Source organism: Heterodontus francisci, chromosome 44 (assembly GCF_036365525.1).
Source record: "Heterodontus francisci isolate sHetFra1 chromosome 44, sHetFra1.hap1, whole genome shotgun sequence".
NCBI lineage: Eukaryota > Metazoa > Chordata > Chondrichthyes > Heterodontiformes > Heterodontidae > Heterodontus > Heterodontus francisci.
The window spans coordinates 11,194,388-11,212,609 of record NC_090414.1 but is presented as its reverse complement, the minus strand read 5'-3'; the positions used below and the strand labels follow the sequence as shown (position 1 = coordinate 11,212,609).

At 42.2% G+C, this 18,222-nt stretch overlaps 1 protein-coding gene across 1 annotated transcript; it reads left to right on the top strand.

Moving 5' to 3' along the window:
* Positions 1-10,281: 10,281 nt before the first annotated feature.
* LOC137355965 (probable G-protein coupled receptor 139) lies at positions 10,282-17,799 on the top strand. Its single transcript, XM_068021667.1, has 2 exons — positions 10,282-10,348; positions 16,898-17,799. The coding sequence occupies exons 1-2, from the start codon at positions 10,282-10,284 to the stop codon at positions 17,797-17,799; spliced, it is 969 nt and encodes a 322-aa protein (XP_067877768.1).
* The last annotated feature ends 423 nt before the right edge of the window (positions 17,800-18,222 follow it).

Here is an 18,222-nt window from a genome sequence, read left to right as displayed (position 1 = left end):
AAAGAGTTTAATATTAAAACTGCCCAGTTGAACTGTTGAACCCCTATGTCTGGAAGGACGCTTTTATCATCGGGCCTTGGAAGAACACATGAACTTGGATTGTGTTGAATTGGATGACTGTTATTCGGAAGTGTAATCTGCAAAGACATTATTGTTTTTTTATTTTCTTTTCAGTCAGCTAATGAAAAAAAACTCTTAGTTTGAGCATATTCATGTGAATTCAAGAGTTAGATTTGCAAATGAGGAGTTATGAGGTATTTGGACATTGTTTTTGCTAAGTCATGTTTAATATCTTCGTGTTTTTTTAATAAGTAGTTAATTTGTTGATACCTAAAGATACCTGGTTCTGTTAGCCTCATTTGGGGGTTACTAGATTGTTTCAATTCGGCTGTTGCTTTCTTCAATTTGGAATGCTTAAAAAATGTATGATGCCACCTGTGGAGTGACGGGAGTGAATTGGCAGTGTGTTTCTCCCACACATAATATATGATTCTGATCTTTGTTCTGAGCGGTCTAACACTTAGTTATCGGTGTATTTTCTCAGTGGAAGACACTGCACTAACTTAAGTGAGCAGATTGGTACAGATTATACATGTAAAGACTCTGAATTACAGATAAGATCTGATCCGTCAAACCTGAATCAGTTACATAATTGGACGATTAAATAACCACAGCTCAATATTCATTAAGTCTGATAGCAACATAACAAAATACAGCAGTCGTGACTCACAGATTTTCAGCAGCATGTTGGACAAAGGGTATTAATCAAAACTGAAGCAAATACAGTTTGTACAGTATATAGTACGATTAAGCCAGTCTCCAGAGGATTCGAATACTGCAACATTGTTGCCCTGCTGTTTAACGGTCAGTAAATAGTTATCATTTGCTTCTGTTGGAGTAGTTTAATAGGAAACAGAGGAACATCAATGCATTTTCACTTGCACACTTATTATTACCAAACATCAGTGAAACTTTCTGCTTTGTAACCATTACGTACATGAAACACTGACACTGCTCCATGGAATGGGCAGATCAGACACACATACAACAACAAAATAGAAGCAAAAACAAAGCAAAATGACCAAACTAGAAGCAACTTGTTAGTGACCCACACTCTACAGTATTACAGTGATAGATACTCGCAATAATACATGGCCACTGAGATCAGGCATTACATTCCAGTTAGTGGTCTATACTCGCTACAATTCCACAGTGAACAAAAAACTCCCAGTAACACATGCAACTGCAGTCAGAGGTTCATTCTGGGATGCGACACACACTAGTGTGATAGATATGGCAGTAATACATCGCCACTAGCATCAGCTGTTTCACTTCAGTTAGTGACTCACACTCAGTATGAATTGGTCGACATGATAGCCCCAGTAATACCTTTCCTGAGAGAGTTGCCATCACTGAGATCTAATTCAGCTGTACGCGTTATTGCACAATCGGCAACAGCTCAATAATTTAGTTGGCCCGGAATTACAAACAAAGCCTGGATTTCATTTGAGGCAATGGAATAAAATTGAAATGAAAATTTTGGATATTCGAGGTAACAAAGTCATATTAATGTTTAGATGTCTGTATAACGGTGAACAATAGTTCAGCATGTAACATTCAGTCACAAAGATAAGCAGAGACCAGCTGACACGCAGATTTACAGAATTTCAATTGTTATCGTCATTTACCAGAATGATGGCAAGGTTTAGGTAATAATTTTCCTGGCAATGCAAATTGTTTCAGGCATTTTCTGTTTGAAATTGTGTGTCACTTGCAAACAAGTCTTCCTTTATTAATGTCTGAGATTATGCATTCTTAGAGCCCTTAATCTATGTTCTGCGTGATCTCCAGGGGATATTGAGGTTGCAACAACATATATATATATATATATATCCTTTTTAAAAAAAGTTTGAACGAACAAATTACGACATCTGGTTCAGTTCATGATGTCTTAGCATATTGATTTTTGTGGTTAAATGGGAAAAAAGCTTCAAAGACTGGACAATCCTGGTCAGGATAACAAACTAATGAACAATAGAAGCTTTGTTCGCCTGATAATGACGTTCTTCTTTCAAACAACATCAGCCCCATCCAGAGATCACCTTTTGTTTCAGTGAAGACCATCACGCGAATGTAAGCATACAGTAATTAAGTTCCAAATGTTCCAGCGTTTCACTCAGGGCTGTTCAGCTGCAGTCTCGTATGTGGCTGCGATCTTTAACTGGGGACATTCAGTTAAGTTACTAAAGTGGATTATTTGTGACTATGCCATGCAGAGGTTCACTAATAGAGCATCTGAAAATATCTCATCATAAAAATGATCCTAAATTACAATATAAAACAGCACTTCAGACGAATACAAAATGAAATCAGAAGATCGGGAATGTAGGACCAATCTGAAACGAGGAATTAAGAGGGCTAAAAGGGGTCATGAAATATCTTTAGCAAACAGGGTTAAAGAAAATCCCAAAGCCTTTTATTCATATATAAGGAGAAAGAGGGTAACTAGAGAAAGGATTGGCCCACTAAAGGACAAAGGAGGAATGTTATGCTTGGACTCAGAGAAAATGGGTGAGATTCTAAACGAGTACTTTGCATCGGTATTCACCGAGGAGAGGGACATGACGGATGTTGAGGTTAGGAACAGATGTTTGATTACACTAGGTCAAGTCGGCATAAGGAGGGAGGAAGTGTTGGGTATTCTAAAGGGCATTAAGGTGGACAAGTCCCCAGGTCCGGATGGGATCTATCCCAGGTTACTGAGGGAAGCGAGAGAGGAAATAGCTGGGGCCTTAACAGATATCTTTGCAGCATCCTTAAACACGGGTGCGGTCCCGGAGGACTGGAGAATTGCTAATGTTGTCCCTTTGTTTAAGAAGGGTAGCAGGGATAATCCAGGTAATTATAGACCGGTGAGCCTGACGTCAGTGGTAGGGAAGCTGCTGGAGAAGATACTGAGGGATAGGATCTATTCCCATTTGGAAGAAAATGGGCTTATCAGTGATAGGCAACATGGTTTTGTGCAGGGAAGGTCATGTCTTACCAACTTAATAGAATTCTTTGAGGAAATGACAAAGTTTATTGATGAGGGAAGGGCTGTCGATGTCATATACATGGACTTCAGTAAGGCGTTTGATAAGGTTCCCCATGGCAGGCTGATGGAGAAAGTGAAGGCGCATGGGGTCCAAGGTGTACTAGCTAGATGGATAAAGAACTGGCTGGGCAACAGGAGACAGAGAGTAGCAGTGGAAGGGAGTTTCTCAAAATGGAGACGTGTGACCAGTGGTGTTCCACAGGGATCCGTGCTGGGACCACTGTTGTTTGTGATATACATTAATGATTTGGAGGAAAGTATAGGTGGACTGATTAGCAAGTTTGCAGACGACACTAAGATTGGTGGAGTAGCAGATAGTGAAGGGGACTGTCAGAGAATACAGCAGAATCTAGATAGATTGGAGAGTTGGGCAGAGAAATGGCAGATGGAGTTCAATCAGGGCAAATGCGAGGTGATGCATTTTGGAAGATCCAATTCAAGAGTGAACTATACAGTAAATGGAAAAGTCCTGGGGAAAATTGATGTACAGAGAGATTTGGGTGTGCAGGTCCACTGTTCCCTGAAGGTGGCAACGCAGGTAAATAGAGTGGTCAAGAAGGCATACGGCATGCTTTCCTTCATCGGACGGGGTATTGAGTACAAGAGTTGGCAGGTCATGTTACAGTTGTATTGGACTTTGGTTCGGCCACATTTGGAATACTGCGTACAGTTCTGGTCGCCACATTACCAAAAGGATGTGGATGCTTTGGAGAGGGTGCAGAGGAGGTTCACCAGGATGTTGCCTGGTATGGAGGGTGCTAGCTATGAAGAGAGGTTGAGTAGATTAGGATCATTTTCATTAGAAAGACGGAGGTTGAGGGGGGACCTGATTGAGGTGTACAAAATCATGAGAGGTATAGATAGGGTGGATAGCAAGAGGCTTTTTCCCAGAGTGGGGGATTCAATTACTAGAGGACACGAGTTCAAAGTGAAAGGAGAAATGTTTAGGGGGGATATGCATGGAAAGTTCTTTACGCAGAGGGTGGTGGGTGCCTGGAACGCGTTGCCAGCGGAGGTGGGAGATGCAGGCACGATGGCGTCTTTTAAGATGTATCTAGACAGATACATGAATGGGCAGGAAGAAAAGAGATACAGAACCTTAGAAAATAGGCAACATGTTTAGAGAGAGGATCTGGATTGGCGCAGGCTTGGAGGGCCGAAGGGCCTGTTCCTGTGCTGTAATTATCTTTGTTCTTTGTTCTTTGCTAAGATTACTTCAGGTAATACAGTCCCTCAAATCATTACAGTCAGTCAATCTGCTACAGCACCTGCAACTGGTGCAGTTTCTCGAATTGAAACAGCTTTACAACCGATACTCCAAACATTTAAGCCCCTCCAGCTGACACAAAACCCCTGATCAATATTGCCACTCCAAAAAGACACAGGCACTCCAATCAATAACACCATTCCAAATAGCACAGCATCTCTAACTGAAAGAAAACATCTCAACCCAATATAAATATTAAAAATAACATTCCACCTGAAACTAAAACAGTCCTTAAACAATATATACCCTCAAATTAATATAGCCCCTCACGTTACTGCATCAACTCAAATTAATAAACACCTCCAGGTAATGTATCTCTTCCAGTTAATACTATTAAGACCGAGGCGGGTGGAGTACAGTTGCAATTCAGCCCAATTCTCCACCGTTCACAACATATTATTTAAAGGGTTCCCACTTACTGAAACAGTCAATCAGATGCACTATTTTCCCCAGATTAGAACACAATAGCCAGGTTTCTTCACTGAACAACAACATTTACAGTTTATCATTAAAGCAGTATTAACTCGCAATGCAGTCAAACACTATCACACAGATCACATAAAAAAAATCCAACATTAAATTTTAAAACTCTCCGTTCTACCTTAACCAAATGTTAATGTCCATTTTTACATTGGTAGCTTCACACATGCACACACACACATACACCGTTTAACTGAAAAAAAAGATCAGAGCTCTGTTATAGACAAAAAACGCATTTGGGGGTAACTACGTGCTCGTTTTTTTTGAAAGCAACAGCAGGTGAGATAACTTTTTCCAAGCTGGCTCACAGTCCAAACTCAGAGCACATGCGGTCATGTCACTAGAATCTTCATGAGCAGTTCCGTTCAGGCAGCATTGAAATTTATGTTTAACAGCTTTTTTTTCAAATACATGAAGAAAGACGAATCGACATATTGGACTTCATAGGGTCGTTATGGAATTTCTGCAGAAGCAGGCTGAGTTGTGGTCTTCTGTCCTTTTTGACACTGCAGCAGCACTTGACTTTATCTCCTTCCAGAAGTAAAAAAAAACACACACACTGAACAACAACATGTAAGTTTGTCAGTTTTTCTGCCCATCCCACCATGCTCTGTCTGCTACAGAGATTGTCCAATCAAAGCAGTGCTTATCATTTTTCTGCCCCTGTAACCGGTATTTCTACTCCAAGCCTAACCCGAGCCATATGACAACAAGTAACACTGTTACCAATCCAGCTCCCACAGAGTCCTCTTGATGGTTCCTTTAGTTTCCAAAAAGGAAATAAAAAAGACAAAAATGTTTTTTTATTCAGCTTACCGATACATTTTATTTTTTAGACAAATATTTTTAACAAAAGATAATCACTTCCATAACAAATAGAATATCAAGTAAAGGTGTAAAATAAAACTCAGTACCTCAAAGTAAAACTGATTCGTCAACTTATACAGAACACAAAGCTAATAGGGCATAGATTTATAGAACCATTGCAACATTAATCACAGAAGGCCAATTGACCAGTGCCAGCCAAAAAAGGAAAAACAGTTATTTATCATAACCCCGATCTAGCGTTTAGGTCGATAACCCAATAGGTTATGGCACGTCAATTGATTGCACCCAGAGTGTGGCGGGTATCTGGAACTCTCTGTCTGAATGTGTGGTGCAGGCAGAAACCCTAATTATATGTTTTAAAGAAAAACTCACTTGAGGTGCCAAACTTACAAGTCTATGGACCAAGCTGGAAAGTGGGATCAGGCAGGTTCTATGCTTTATCGCTGACGCTCATGTCATGTGCTGAATGGCTGCCTTCCAGGCCGCAAAGCATTCTATGTTTCTAACTTTCTAACACATTTTCTTAAAACTAGTTTGTGCCCTTTGAATAAGATGGTCAGAGGAAAAGTCACAAAAGCAGAGGAAGGAGCGGGAGAGTATCCCAATTTTCTTCTCTTACGTTTCACCAATACAATTTCTCTGTTGGTAATAATTATACATTAACTTCGAAATAGCCACTATTATTACTCTGGGTTTCTGGTATTTAATTCGTGTCCTGGACTGTGAAGACAGACAGAAACTATTTGCTCAAAATCGATTCTATTTCCCAATGCCCCATGTTAATTTTACCAGACTCTGCCTCTCAGGGAGCAACGTTTATTAAAGCACTCGCCTCTTTTTTTAGATACTTGTGAATGTGCTTACAATCTGCTTTTATATCGCTGGCTCGTTTCCTCTAACGTTCTATATTTCCCTTTGTTTATGAGCCTTGTATTTTTAACTGCCCTGCTAGTGTTCCCCAACATATAGGATGGCCATGCTTTTGGAGATTCCATCTCTGTGCTTAGTCGTTGAATTGCCCACAGCCATCCACGACTAGATGGCAGAACTACTGTGCTTTGATCTGATCAGTTGGTTGTGGGAGATCTTAGATCTGTCAGTAGCATGCCTCTTCCATTCTGTAATATATGTGCAGTCCAGTGTTGTCGTTTCACCAGGTTGGCTACCAATTTTTGGTCAGCTGAGTGCCACGCTTCTATGCCCTATTATACAGCTCATTAAAACATGCTTGTCTTGATAGTAAGGATTTAGTGAGGAACATGCTGCCGATGAGTTAACGATCGTCATTGATTGCAATTCTACTGCTCCTGGTGACGCTCAGTGCCTCATTGAAATTTGAATTGTCAAATCTGTTTTAATCTACACCACTTAGCGCAGTTGTAGTGCCAAATAAGGTAAAAGAAGGTTCCCTCAGTGTGAATATGGCACTTTGTCTCGACGAAGACCAGGCGGTAGTTCTGCCTTTCAATACTGCCATGTCCACATGCATCTGCGACAGGTGGATGTATGACGACGAGACACGTATTTTACCCCTCCTGTTGGTTCTCTCAACTGTTGCCACAGGCCCAGTCTGGGAGTATGTACCTCCGGACTCGGCCAGGAGTGGTGCTTCTGATGTCGTCCATCCAGAGTTCATTCTATGCACTTGCAACCCATTGCTTCTACCTCGTTGTGTTCAGCATGAATGAGCACTGATACATCAGCTGAGGAAGACACAGTGGTTTCCTTCACCATGTTTGTCCTGCTGCCACGAAACTTCATGGAGTCCAGAGGTAATGTTAAGCATTCCCAGAGCACTTACTCCCGACTGTATCCCAATGTGCCGCCACCTTGACAAGTGGGACAGAATACACTAAGGGATGGTGATGGAGGATTTTCTTGAATTCTAACTTTTTGGTGAGCATCACTAATTGCGCTTGACAACTGAATGGCTCACGAGGCCATTTCAGACGGCATCTAGGGGTCAACCACATCGTTGTGTGTCTGGAGTCACATGTAAATGAGACAAGGTAAAGATAGAACATAGAACATAGAACAGTACAGCACAGTACAGGCCTTTCGGCCCACGATGTTGTGCCAAACCTTTAACCTACTCTAAGATGTCAGCTGTCCTTCCCAGAATGACATTAGTGAACCAGATTTTGTTTTTTTAAACGATAATCAATAATAGTTTCTTGCCACCCTGGCAGAGACTAGCTATCAAATCCAGATCGATTGCTAATTAGTTGAACTTAAATTCCACCAGCTATCCGAGCCACAGGGCATTGGGCTAAGCCTGTGGATTTCTAGTTCAATGATAGTACCACAACGCCACTGTCTCCTTAATTTCTGCGACAAGGTCTGTATATTATGATTCAGTGAGTATGACTATGTCAGGCTGTCGCTTGCCTAGTCTGTGGGGCAACCCTCCCAATTTTGGCACAAGTACTCAGACGTTAAGGAGGGGAGCTTTGCAGGGGCAACTGGGCAGGGTCGGCCTTTGTCATTTTCAGTCCCTAGGTCAATGTTGTTTTGTCTGGTTTTATTCTCATTTGAATTTTCAGTGAGCGGGGAAAAGCCACAGTCAATTCATAAGTTAGAGAGGTTAAATAGTACAAAGATTAATAACGTTATCATTAATTACATAATAAATCACATTAATCAAAAGGCATGGGGAAACGGTACTGTTATTCAAAGTTGAATTGATAAATAATACGACGTTGCTTAAAATATTGTTTGATTGTTATTTAGATTTGGATAAACAGTACGTCGGGGCAGGAATTTAATTTTGATTGGCCCGTGTCATATAAACAATTCGCTGACTATAGAAGTGTTAAATTGAATGGGATAATGAGTGAAGCAGGCTACCCCACCCAAGTCCAACCAGACCCGACGACAGGTGTCAGGTTCCAGCTGGTTCTGTTCCCTAATCCGTGTCCGGCCTTTGGACTTGGGTCGGGCCGAGCTGGACGTGGACGTACTCTGAGAGGGAAATAATCATCAAAATCTAAACATTCAGGCGGGACATCAAGGCGGGAAATGTGCTGCTGGAACGGAGGATAAAAACATTTCGACAAGGTGCTGCACAATGACCTGTTTGATATAATTAACTTCATTGTGGTGGTCGGGTGGGTTCGAGTCGGGTGTGGAAAAAAATCAAAGGACCCGTGTCCGGGTCGGGTTTGGGATGGATGTTTTTTGGTGGGGCCAGTCAGGTTTCAATTTTATATCTGATCAGGCCTTTAGCTTCAGGTGTTGCATTAGTTTGTGTTGCTTTATTAGTGTGAGGGATTGTAATGTTGTCAGGGTAATATTCGTTTGAAGAGTGAATTTGTTTCAGGGTAAAAGCTTTATTTTGATCTGTTTTATTCGTTTGAGATGTTGTTTCAGGCGGAAGAGCTGTATCAGATCGAATGCCCATTTCAGATGCAGGAGCTATTTCGGATTGAGGTGCCGTTTTTTGGCGGCAGCTCCGATTCGGATCGAGGCTCTCTATCAGTTGGAGGTTGTCTATCATTTGAAGGCACAGTATCAGTTGGAGTCACTGTATCGATTAGAGGGACTTTATCAGTTGGAGTTGCTATATCATTTGGAGGGCTTTATCAGTTGGAGTCGCTCGATTGTTTGGAGCTGCTGTATTTTTTGAAAGGGCTGTATTGTTTGGATGGACGGCATCAATTGGACCTGCATTGATTGAAGGGACTCTATTGTTTGGAGGGCCTGCATCTGTTGCAGGGTTTGCATCTGTTGGAAGTTCTGTATCGGTTGAAGGATATGCCAGAGCTATATGGGGGGGGGGTGGGTGGGGGTGGGGGGGGGAGGACCTGCATCACTTGCAGGTACTCTATCCGTTAGGGGGCTATTTTAGTTGGATGATCTGTATTAGTTGGAGTGGCATTATCTGTTAGAGGGGAGATTAGTTCGAGAGGCAGTATTGGTTTGTGGTGCTGTATTGGTTTGAGGGTTTGCATCATTTGGAGGGACTGTACCAGTTGGAGGAACTGTGTCAGTTGAAGGGTTACTTTGCTTGAGCTGTCCCATTGCTTTAAAACATTGTATTTGTTTTGGGTGCTAGATTAGAATGGGAAACTATTAATCTGTGGCGTGCTGTTTGTTGAATTCGGCAAAGCATAGTCAAATATAACCTCCTTTAATGACTTAGTTGAATGTCCACAATTAAAGACAGCAGACATATCCCAGAGTGTAGCAGAGCTGTCCTGCGAGAAACACACTAATATTTGGAATTTAATTGCTGAATGGTGACAATTGAGTGGAGAACATCACTGAAACAACATGAGAGCCAGTGATGAACTGAAGACATTTGAAAGCACAACCTCATTACTGGGAGACTACCGCTTCCAACTGTCACTAATGTGATAAGAATTGCCCAATCTGTGGACTTTTCCAGTTCAATTTCAGAACCAAATATGTTCCACAACAACATGGACTGAACTGGATGTCGTAATCTATTTGTTCAAATTAAGAAAAAAAAAGCTTGCAAGATGTGGCAACCTCAGTATCCCCGTAGCGATCCCACAGGATATAAATTAAAGGCACGGAGAATGTATCACCGCAAAGTTCAACTCAAAGAGATTGTCTGCAGCACGAAGGGAAAGATTAGTTCATACAGAGAATGCATCGACAAAATGACAGTATCGTGAAAATATGTTACATCTTCCTTGCCGTCATTGGTGTTCCTGGTAAGTGGCTATAAATATTGAGGTTGTGTAATTCTGCATGTGAGCTGGTCTGTGTTATTACTCTGTGACTGATAAAGTTACAAGGTGATCTAGTGGTCACTGTTGTACAGCCACTCAATCAATGATATAATTTCCTTATGTAAAATGCTTGAATCATCTCTTCATCTTTACTCTGTTTGCACAACTAAGAATGCATCTCTGCAAATCGCAGGCTGCCTGAATTATCAAGTTAAAACATTTAGTAGAAGATCATGAAATGTTAATTTTACACTCAATGAGGTCAATCTTCTGAGCGGATGGATTGGGCAACATTTGTCACTGCAGAAGTGTACGGAGAAGGGGTAACTAACTAGAGTGAAACACAAATCCCCAGTGGCCACAAATTACTGGAAACTTCTGCCACTCTCGAATGGTGCTAATTGTGGGTCACTAAGCTGAGTGGAACACCTGACCCCGTTGCCCATGTATTATTGGGAGCATCTTTCACTGTCGAATTGTACTGAGTCTGGGTCAATAACTGGCGTTGAAAGGCTGAGCCCAGTGACCATGTATTACATGGGAGTATCTGTTACTACAGAGTTGTTTTGAGTACAATTGTCCAATCCAGTTTCTGTTGAAGTCATTATTTCAGGTGACTGACCTCGCCAATCCATGGAGCTGTTGCGTGTTTTAGCAATGCAAGAAAATTGCAAAGGGGAGGTGTTTTGTATACGTGTGATAGTAAGTATTTAAATCGAAATGTAGTCGTGTTACACTTCTTACTATTGAACTGGTCCTACAGAAATAGTTACCTACCATTTACTGACACTGAAAAAAACAGGATAGCACTATTACAGTACTTAAATCCTCTGTATAATAACTTTTCATACTCTGAGTATAGATACAACAAACATTTTAGTTATTTTAATACAGATTAATCCCCTTCCCCGAACATGGTCCTGCAAATCTTTGGGTCATTGTAAATTGTATTATGTTGCTATAACACAGAATGCAATTGGACTTTTGTTATTGAATAGTCCAGTCCTGTGACTGATTAAGGTTGTACAGAACAGTTCTTATCTATGTTTCAGTGTCTCGACAAATATAACGTGTGCCAATCTTTGCTCAGTGAAGTGATTTCCTTGGAGAAAGTAATTAATTAATTATACATATGGCGTTCACATAATGTAGAGATCAGGAACGGGACAGTAAATAATAACATTACTGAAGTGTTAATGATGTAATAAATAGTACACTTCTCTCTGACCCTGTATCATATTGTTGAAAATAATTGCACCTTCTCTCGTGCATCGATATCCATTTTGTAATATGGAGATTCGGACGATACACTGGATGTTATATGTTGTATAACCAAGGTTCTTTATTAGTTTAGTATCAGCTCTTTGCTTTTCCAATTCCATTTCTCTGCAAATGAACTCCATTGTGTTGTTTTCATTGTCATGGTCTTGCTAACCTGTGTTGTTATTTTAAATAATTTGGGAATCTGTCCCTTTGAATCCATTTCCCGTCGACATCATTCTGCTGCTTAATTTTTTGAGGGACAGTTCGAATGCTTCTAATTTTCCAAACCAAATTAAGAACACATTTAGCTGCATTGAAATTAATTTGATATGTGAATGTCCCGTTCTTCGTGTTTGTTAGTTATTAATGCCTTATGATATTTTGTTGCATATTTGGTAACAGCAAAACTCGCAGTTTGGATTCTCTGCAGATATTAAATTGTGTTTCTACCTCCCGAATCCATTTCATTTATGGAAATGATGAACGACAGTGGACCCAGCAGTTCTCCTGTGGATCACCACTTGCAACATTCTGCCAGTCTGAGCAAATAGCTTTAACCCCTACTCCCTGTTGTCTGTTTCTGTAGCCAGCTTGTTGCCCTTTCTGCTGCTAGTCCCCTAAATTCACTTGCTCTGAGATTAGTCATGAGTGTGCTATGTGGCATGTTATCGAAGACACTTAGAAAATCAAAGTATATTGTATCTACCCCACTACTCTTATCTACAATTGATGATTCGTTTTCAAAGAATTCAATAAGGTTGTGCAATAATGACCTTACTTTGCGAATACGTGCTGACTACTGTTTATTATATTACCTGTTTCAAGTTGCTTGCTATTACATGTTCCAGTAAAGATTCTATTATCTTTCTTACCATAACCGGTATGCTAAGTGATTTATAATATTTTGCACCTGTTGTATCTTCTTTTCAAACTATAGTCCGTCTTTTCTGTGGCTCTTTTCCCTACTCTGATGATACTGAATGAACAGATAATCGTGCCTCTGCTATTTTCCCCTTTCTTTCGTAGTATATGTGGATGTAATCCATCCAATCCAAAAATTTACCCGCTCTTTGATTACTTTAACAAATATCTCTCAGTTTCTACATGCAACGTGCTGAGCTATTGTGTTGAACTCAACATTTTAATTTGAATTTTAACAGTTACGTATCTCCTCTCAGTAATTTGTTTCCCTACGTCAGCCTCTGAATCCTCGTCCTCAGGTTCATTGTGTCCCGAATTTCCGACAGCATATGTAAATTTGTTCTTTCTGAAAACGAAGTTGCAATCCAAAATTCAATTTAATTTTCTGACACTATCAATCTGCCCCTCTCTGGTTCAAAGTCCAGTAAATCCGATCTAACCCTAAACTCACAGTGACAGAGGGCTTGCCTGATAGTCACCATGAAGGCTTTCCTGTCTATTTTCCCTACACCATTTCCTGGTGGTTTGTTCTACGGGTCCCGTTTGGAATTCCTTTGCTTAGTTTCATTCACCCGCCATTCAAATTGGACTCACCTCGACGTCACCGATTCTAATCTGGGAATGGGTGTCCTTGCAGGTTCCTGATCCTGATCCCTATACAGGGACCTGGTTGTAAAATATAGGCGCGTGAACCTCGGGCGAAAAAAATGAATATTGCACACTGAAATGTTTTCGCTATGGGAACCTATATGCATCTTGAATATACTACCTTTGTGAAGGATAGCTGAACCATCCTTCTTTGTAATCCTACTCAGGTCCCCTCATTCAGACAGTTATTCCCAAACACTTAAAAAACTAGTGCAATTTCCTTGTATTGCCTTAAAAAAGGAAAATTCTGCTTCTAATTTCTGCCACTCCCTTGTCTACCCATGATCTGTCTCTGACATTGCCCTTCCCTTGCACAACTTCTCTATCTCCATTTCATGGGATTAGCTGTCCACCAACATCTACTTTTAGCCCACTGACTCCCATATCTGCTTGGATTAATGATCCTCCCACTCCACTTCCTGGAAGCAATCTGTTCGTTTCTCCTTGGTTCTCTGCCTCTGTTCCTTCTATTCCAACAATGCTACTTTCATGCTAGTGCATCTGAAATCTATTCCTTGTCCATGAGCTGCAGAATCCCCTTCACTGTGGTTAACAGGGCCCTTAACCGTGTCCAATCCATTTCCCAAGTTCCTGCCTTCACCACTTCCCCACCCAGAAACAGGATAAGATTCCTCTTGTCCTCATGATCCAGTCGACCATTCAACACAACATCCTTAAACATTGATGCCACATCGAGTTAGGTGCGTCCCCAAACCTATATCCTAATCCCTACACGTCACCCCGCCCTTTGTGACACGCTGGTCCACTCTTCAATCACCCCCGACACCCAATCCCTTTTGCACAAAGAACAAAGAACAGTACAGCACAGGAACAGGCCATTCGGCCCTCCAAGCCAATATTGATACCTGATTAAACTAAAACCTTCTGCACTTCCGGGGCCAATATCCCTCTATTCCCATCCTATTCAAGTATTTGTCAAGATGCCTCTTAAACGTCGCTATCGTACCTGCTTCCACCACTTCCCCCGGCAGCAGGTTCCAGGCACTTACCACCCTCTGTGCAAAGAACTTGCCTCGCACATCCCCTCTAAACTTTGCCCCTCTCACCTTAAACCTATGTCCCCTCGCAACTGACTCTTCCGCCCTTGGAAAATGCTTCTAACTATCCAGTCTGTCCATGCCGCTCATAACTTTGTAAACCTCTGTCATGCCACCCCTCCTCCTCCGTCATTCCAGTGAAAACAATCCGACTTTATCCAAGCTCTCCTCATAGCTAATGCCCACCAGACCAGGCAACATCCTAGTAAACCTCTTCTGTACCCTCTCCATCGCCTCCTCGTCCTTCTGGTAGTGTGGCGACAGGAATTTCACACAATATTCTAAGTGTGGCCTAACTAAATTTCTGTACAGCTGCAGCATGACTTGCCAATTTCAATACTCTATGCCACGAACGATGAAGGCAAGCATGCCGTTTACCTTCTTGACTACCTTATCCATCTGCGTTGCCACTTTCAGTGACTTGTGGACCTGTATGCCCAGATCTCTCTGCCTGTCAATACTCTTAAGGGTTCTGCCATTTATGAAGACAACATTCCATGCAAGTGCTGGAAATGCAGCACCTGCCCTTTCACCTCCTCCCAATGTCCAAGGTCCCAAACACTCCTTCCAGCTGAAAGGGACATTTGCTTGTGCTTCTTGCAAGATAGTAACTATATTCACCTATATTTTGGGAATCTCCTATATATTGGGAAAACGGCAACCGCAAATTTGGTGGTTGCTTTGTTGAACTCCCCTGTTCAGTCTCCGACTATGACCCTGATCTTGCAGTTGGGTGCGAGCTACATCCCACTGTAGCTACATCCCACTCCTACTCTGATTTCTTTATCCTCGAAATCTTCCACTGAAGCCCAATGAGGAACAGCACTGTTTTTATTTATTAGTCCTTTTTACACCTGTAGGAATCAACGCAGATTAAGAGAAAAACCCAGATTCAAATCTTATCTGCCAATTGCTCGATGACATGTGCTGGTAATTGAGGGTGGCGTCAGCAGGGTCACGAGGAGTGGAAGCGATGTTCGCTGCTGCTTGGGGTGGAATTTCACTATTGCTACACCACTGGCAGGCTGATCCATACCCCTGGTGCCTATCCACCACTTTCCATCACTTTTCCAGGCCACGGGACAGCTCGCCTCTTTGGCAGATTTGTCCACGCTACCCGCTCCATTGTTATTCAGCTGTCACCATATACATCTCTTTTGGATCCATCTTCTGTTTCTTTCATTGTCCCATCCGCCTTGCATCATCATCCTCTTTGTCATCGAACCACTCCTGACCTCTCCTGATTACAGACATTATTTTTATTTTATGTTCCTCCTCCCATATCCCATTTCTCACTGACTCTATTATTTCTTTAGAACAGTTGATGCCTAATATCCTCCAGGTCTGATGACAGTATTTTAGCCTGAAACGTCATCTCTGTTTGTATCTCCACAGATGTTTTTGACCAGTTGAGTATTTTTTACATTCTCTTCTTTACTTCAGATAGAGAGCCGTCTCATGGCTTCGTTTATTGTCCAATATTTAGGCTGGATAGTAACAGCAGTGAGTGACAGAGGTGAGGGCGGAGCTTCAGTGTTTAATATCCACAGACTGTCTATTCTTTCCTTGAGCGGTTCTCCACATTGAGGTCAGCCTGATTGACAGTTTTGGCTACCGGTTGGGCAGGGAGAACTCTAGAAGAGACCTTAAAACCATGACATTACAGCGAGATGCATATGTTTGTTTGTTGGGGTGCCTGATATTGCACCTTGTCCAATCCCCTTCTCCCCCGAATGTAGAGTGATGCCATCTCAGCTAACTGGGCTATTGATGCCCGACATCAGGGTGTAGTCTTATATCCTGGAGCATGGTCCGTGACCAAGGAGGGATATGAGGAATGGGAGGGGTGAACGAGTGTCTTATACTCAACTCCTGGATGCAACTCTATACTTTAGTGGGTTCCAAGTCTATGAATATTGAAGGAGAGTGCAAGTGACTGATCCAATACATGATATGAGGACTTGATCCTAGCAGCACCTGATCCCAGGTCAGGGAACTGATCCAGTGCCGATTGTCTGAACCGCGGAGAGTCTGATTCAACAAGAGTCTGATTCAGTGGTGGGGTGGTGGGGGGGTGGGTGGGGTGTACTCCTAGGAGGGCGGTCATCTGATCTTTGGAGCTGGTCTTATCGCTGCTGGTTCAACTAGGCCTTTTGAACACTACCACCATCTGATCCATGGAGTGTGGAATCCCGGGGAACATCCAATCCTTCGGAGTGTTGGTTTGATACCTGGTGGCATCCGAACCCAGGGGTGGAGGGTGTCAAAACCTACGTTTTTTTCCGATTGCCAAGCATATTTGTTACTGCAGGTGGTGTGGCGTCCAATGGGGAAAGTCAGCAAGTCAGAATTTGTAAAACGGATTAAATCAGATATTGGCAGTCACATTCAACATTTACATTGCCAATCCGCCTCCTCGGTGCAGTTTGCCTGCCCGCCCCCTGTCCTGACACAATTAAACATGGAAGTGGACAAGCCGGAGGTGCGATGAGGTAGGAATTTAGATTTTTAAATGGTTAACAGCTGACACACCCCAAACCCAATATTTCTGCTGATAAAATGTTGTCATGACTGTCTGGCCTCAGACATAGAGATGCCTTGATAATAATTTTCAGTCTATCTTTCCCTCTGTGTCTTACAGTCAATTTACTGGCGATTGTGATCCTGTCCCGTGGAAAGTGTGGCCTCTCCACCTGCACCACTCGCTATCTGGTGGCCATGGCATCGGCAGATCTACTGGTCATTATCACTGAGGTCATACTGTGGCGAATCAGCTTTTATTATTTCCCAGGATCTTTTCTGGACATCACACCTGTATGTACTGTTATCTATGTCATTAGCCGTGCAGCTACAGACTGTTCTGTCTGGTTCACCATCACTTTCACCTTTGACCGATTTGTGGCTATATGTTGCCAGAAGTTGAAAACAAAATATTGTACTCAGCAAACTGCAGCTGTGGTTGTAGCAGCGACATGCATTCTGCTTTGTTTAAAAAATGTCCCTTTCTATTTTACTGCTGAACCTGGAGAGATAATTGACAATGTACCGTGGGGATGTTATCCAAAGTCAAGCTATTACACTGAGCCTGGTTGGGTGGGATTTGACTCGTTTGATACGGCTTTAACACCATTGCTTCCTTTTGCTTTAATTCTGTTGCTCAACGCTTTGACAGTCAGACATATTTTAGTGGCCAGTCGTGTCCGTAAGGGACTGAGGGGTCGGACCAAGGGAGAGAATCACAAAGACTCAGAGATGGAGAGCCGAAGGAAATCTATAATTTTACTGTTCACTATATCTGGGAGCTTCATACTTCTGTGGTTGGTGTATGTTACAGAAATCTTATATTATAATATCACAGGAAAGGATCCCGGGAATTACAGCAATTCTGAATATATATTTGGAGAAGTCGGATGGATGCTGCGGAATGCAAGTTCCTGCACAAACACATTTATTTATGCGGTAACTCAGTCCAAGTTTAGACAGCAATTCAAGAGCGCAATGAAATATCCATTTACATCAATTATTCAACTGAGAAAGAGGTGATCGACAGATGGATGACCAAAAATACCCTGGCAGTGCGGGAGGTGGGGAGATGGAGGGGGTGGTGCGGCGTGGAGTGTCATGGCACATAGGCCAATAAGCTGTAGGGTGGCAGGTAAGAGATGACCTTTGGAGGGCCAGAAGAAAAGTGGGCAAGTGGAGTCGCAGAGATTCCCCTCCAGGGCAGGAGGGGAAACAGCAGCCATCGTCTCTCATCCAACTTCGTTTTTTCGAATCATATCTGCTCAGAAAACAAAACTTGCTTTTACAAAAGCCAAAATACCCAATATGCTGGAGATCTTCTCGGGTCAATTTATTGTTATTTTTTTTCTTTTGCAAACACTTTAGTAAGACCACTTCCCCCACCCAGTCATTGCCATCTCTCTCCATCCCTCCATCTCTCTCTCTCTCTCTCCAAGGCTCACG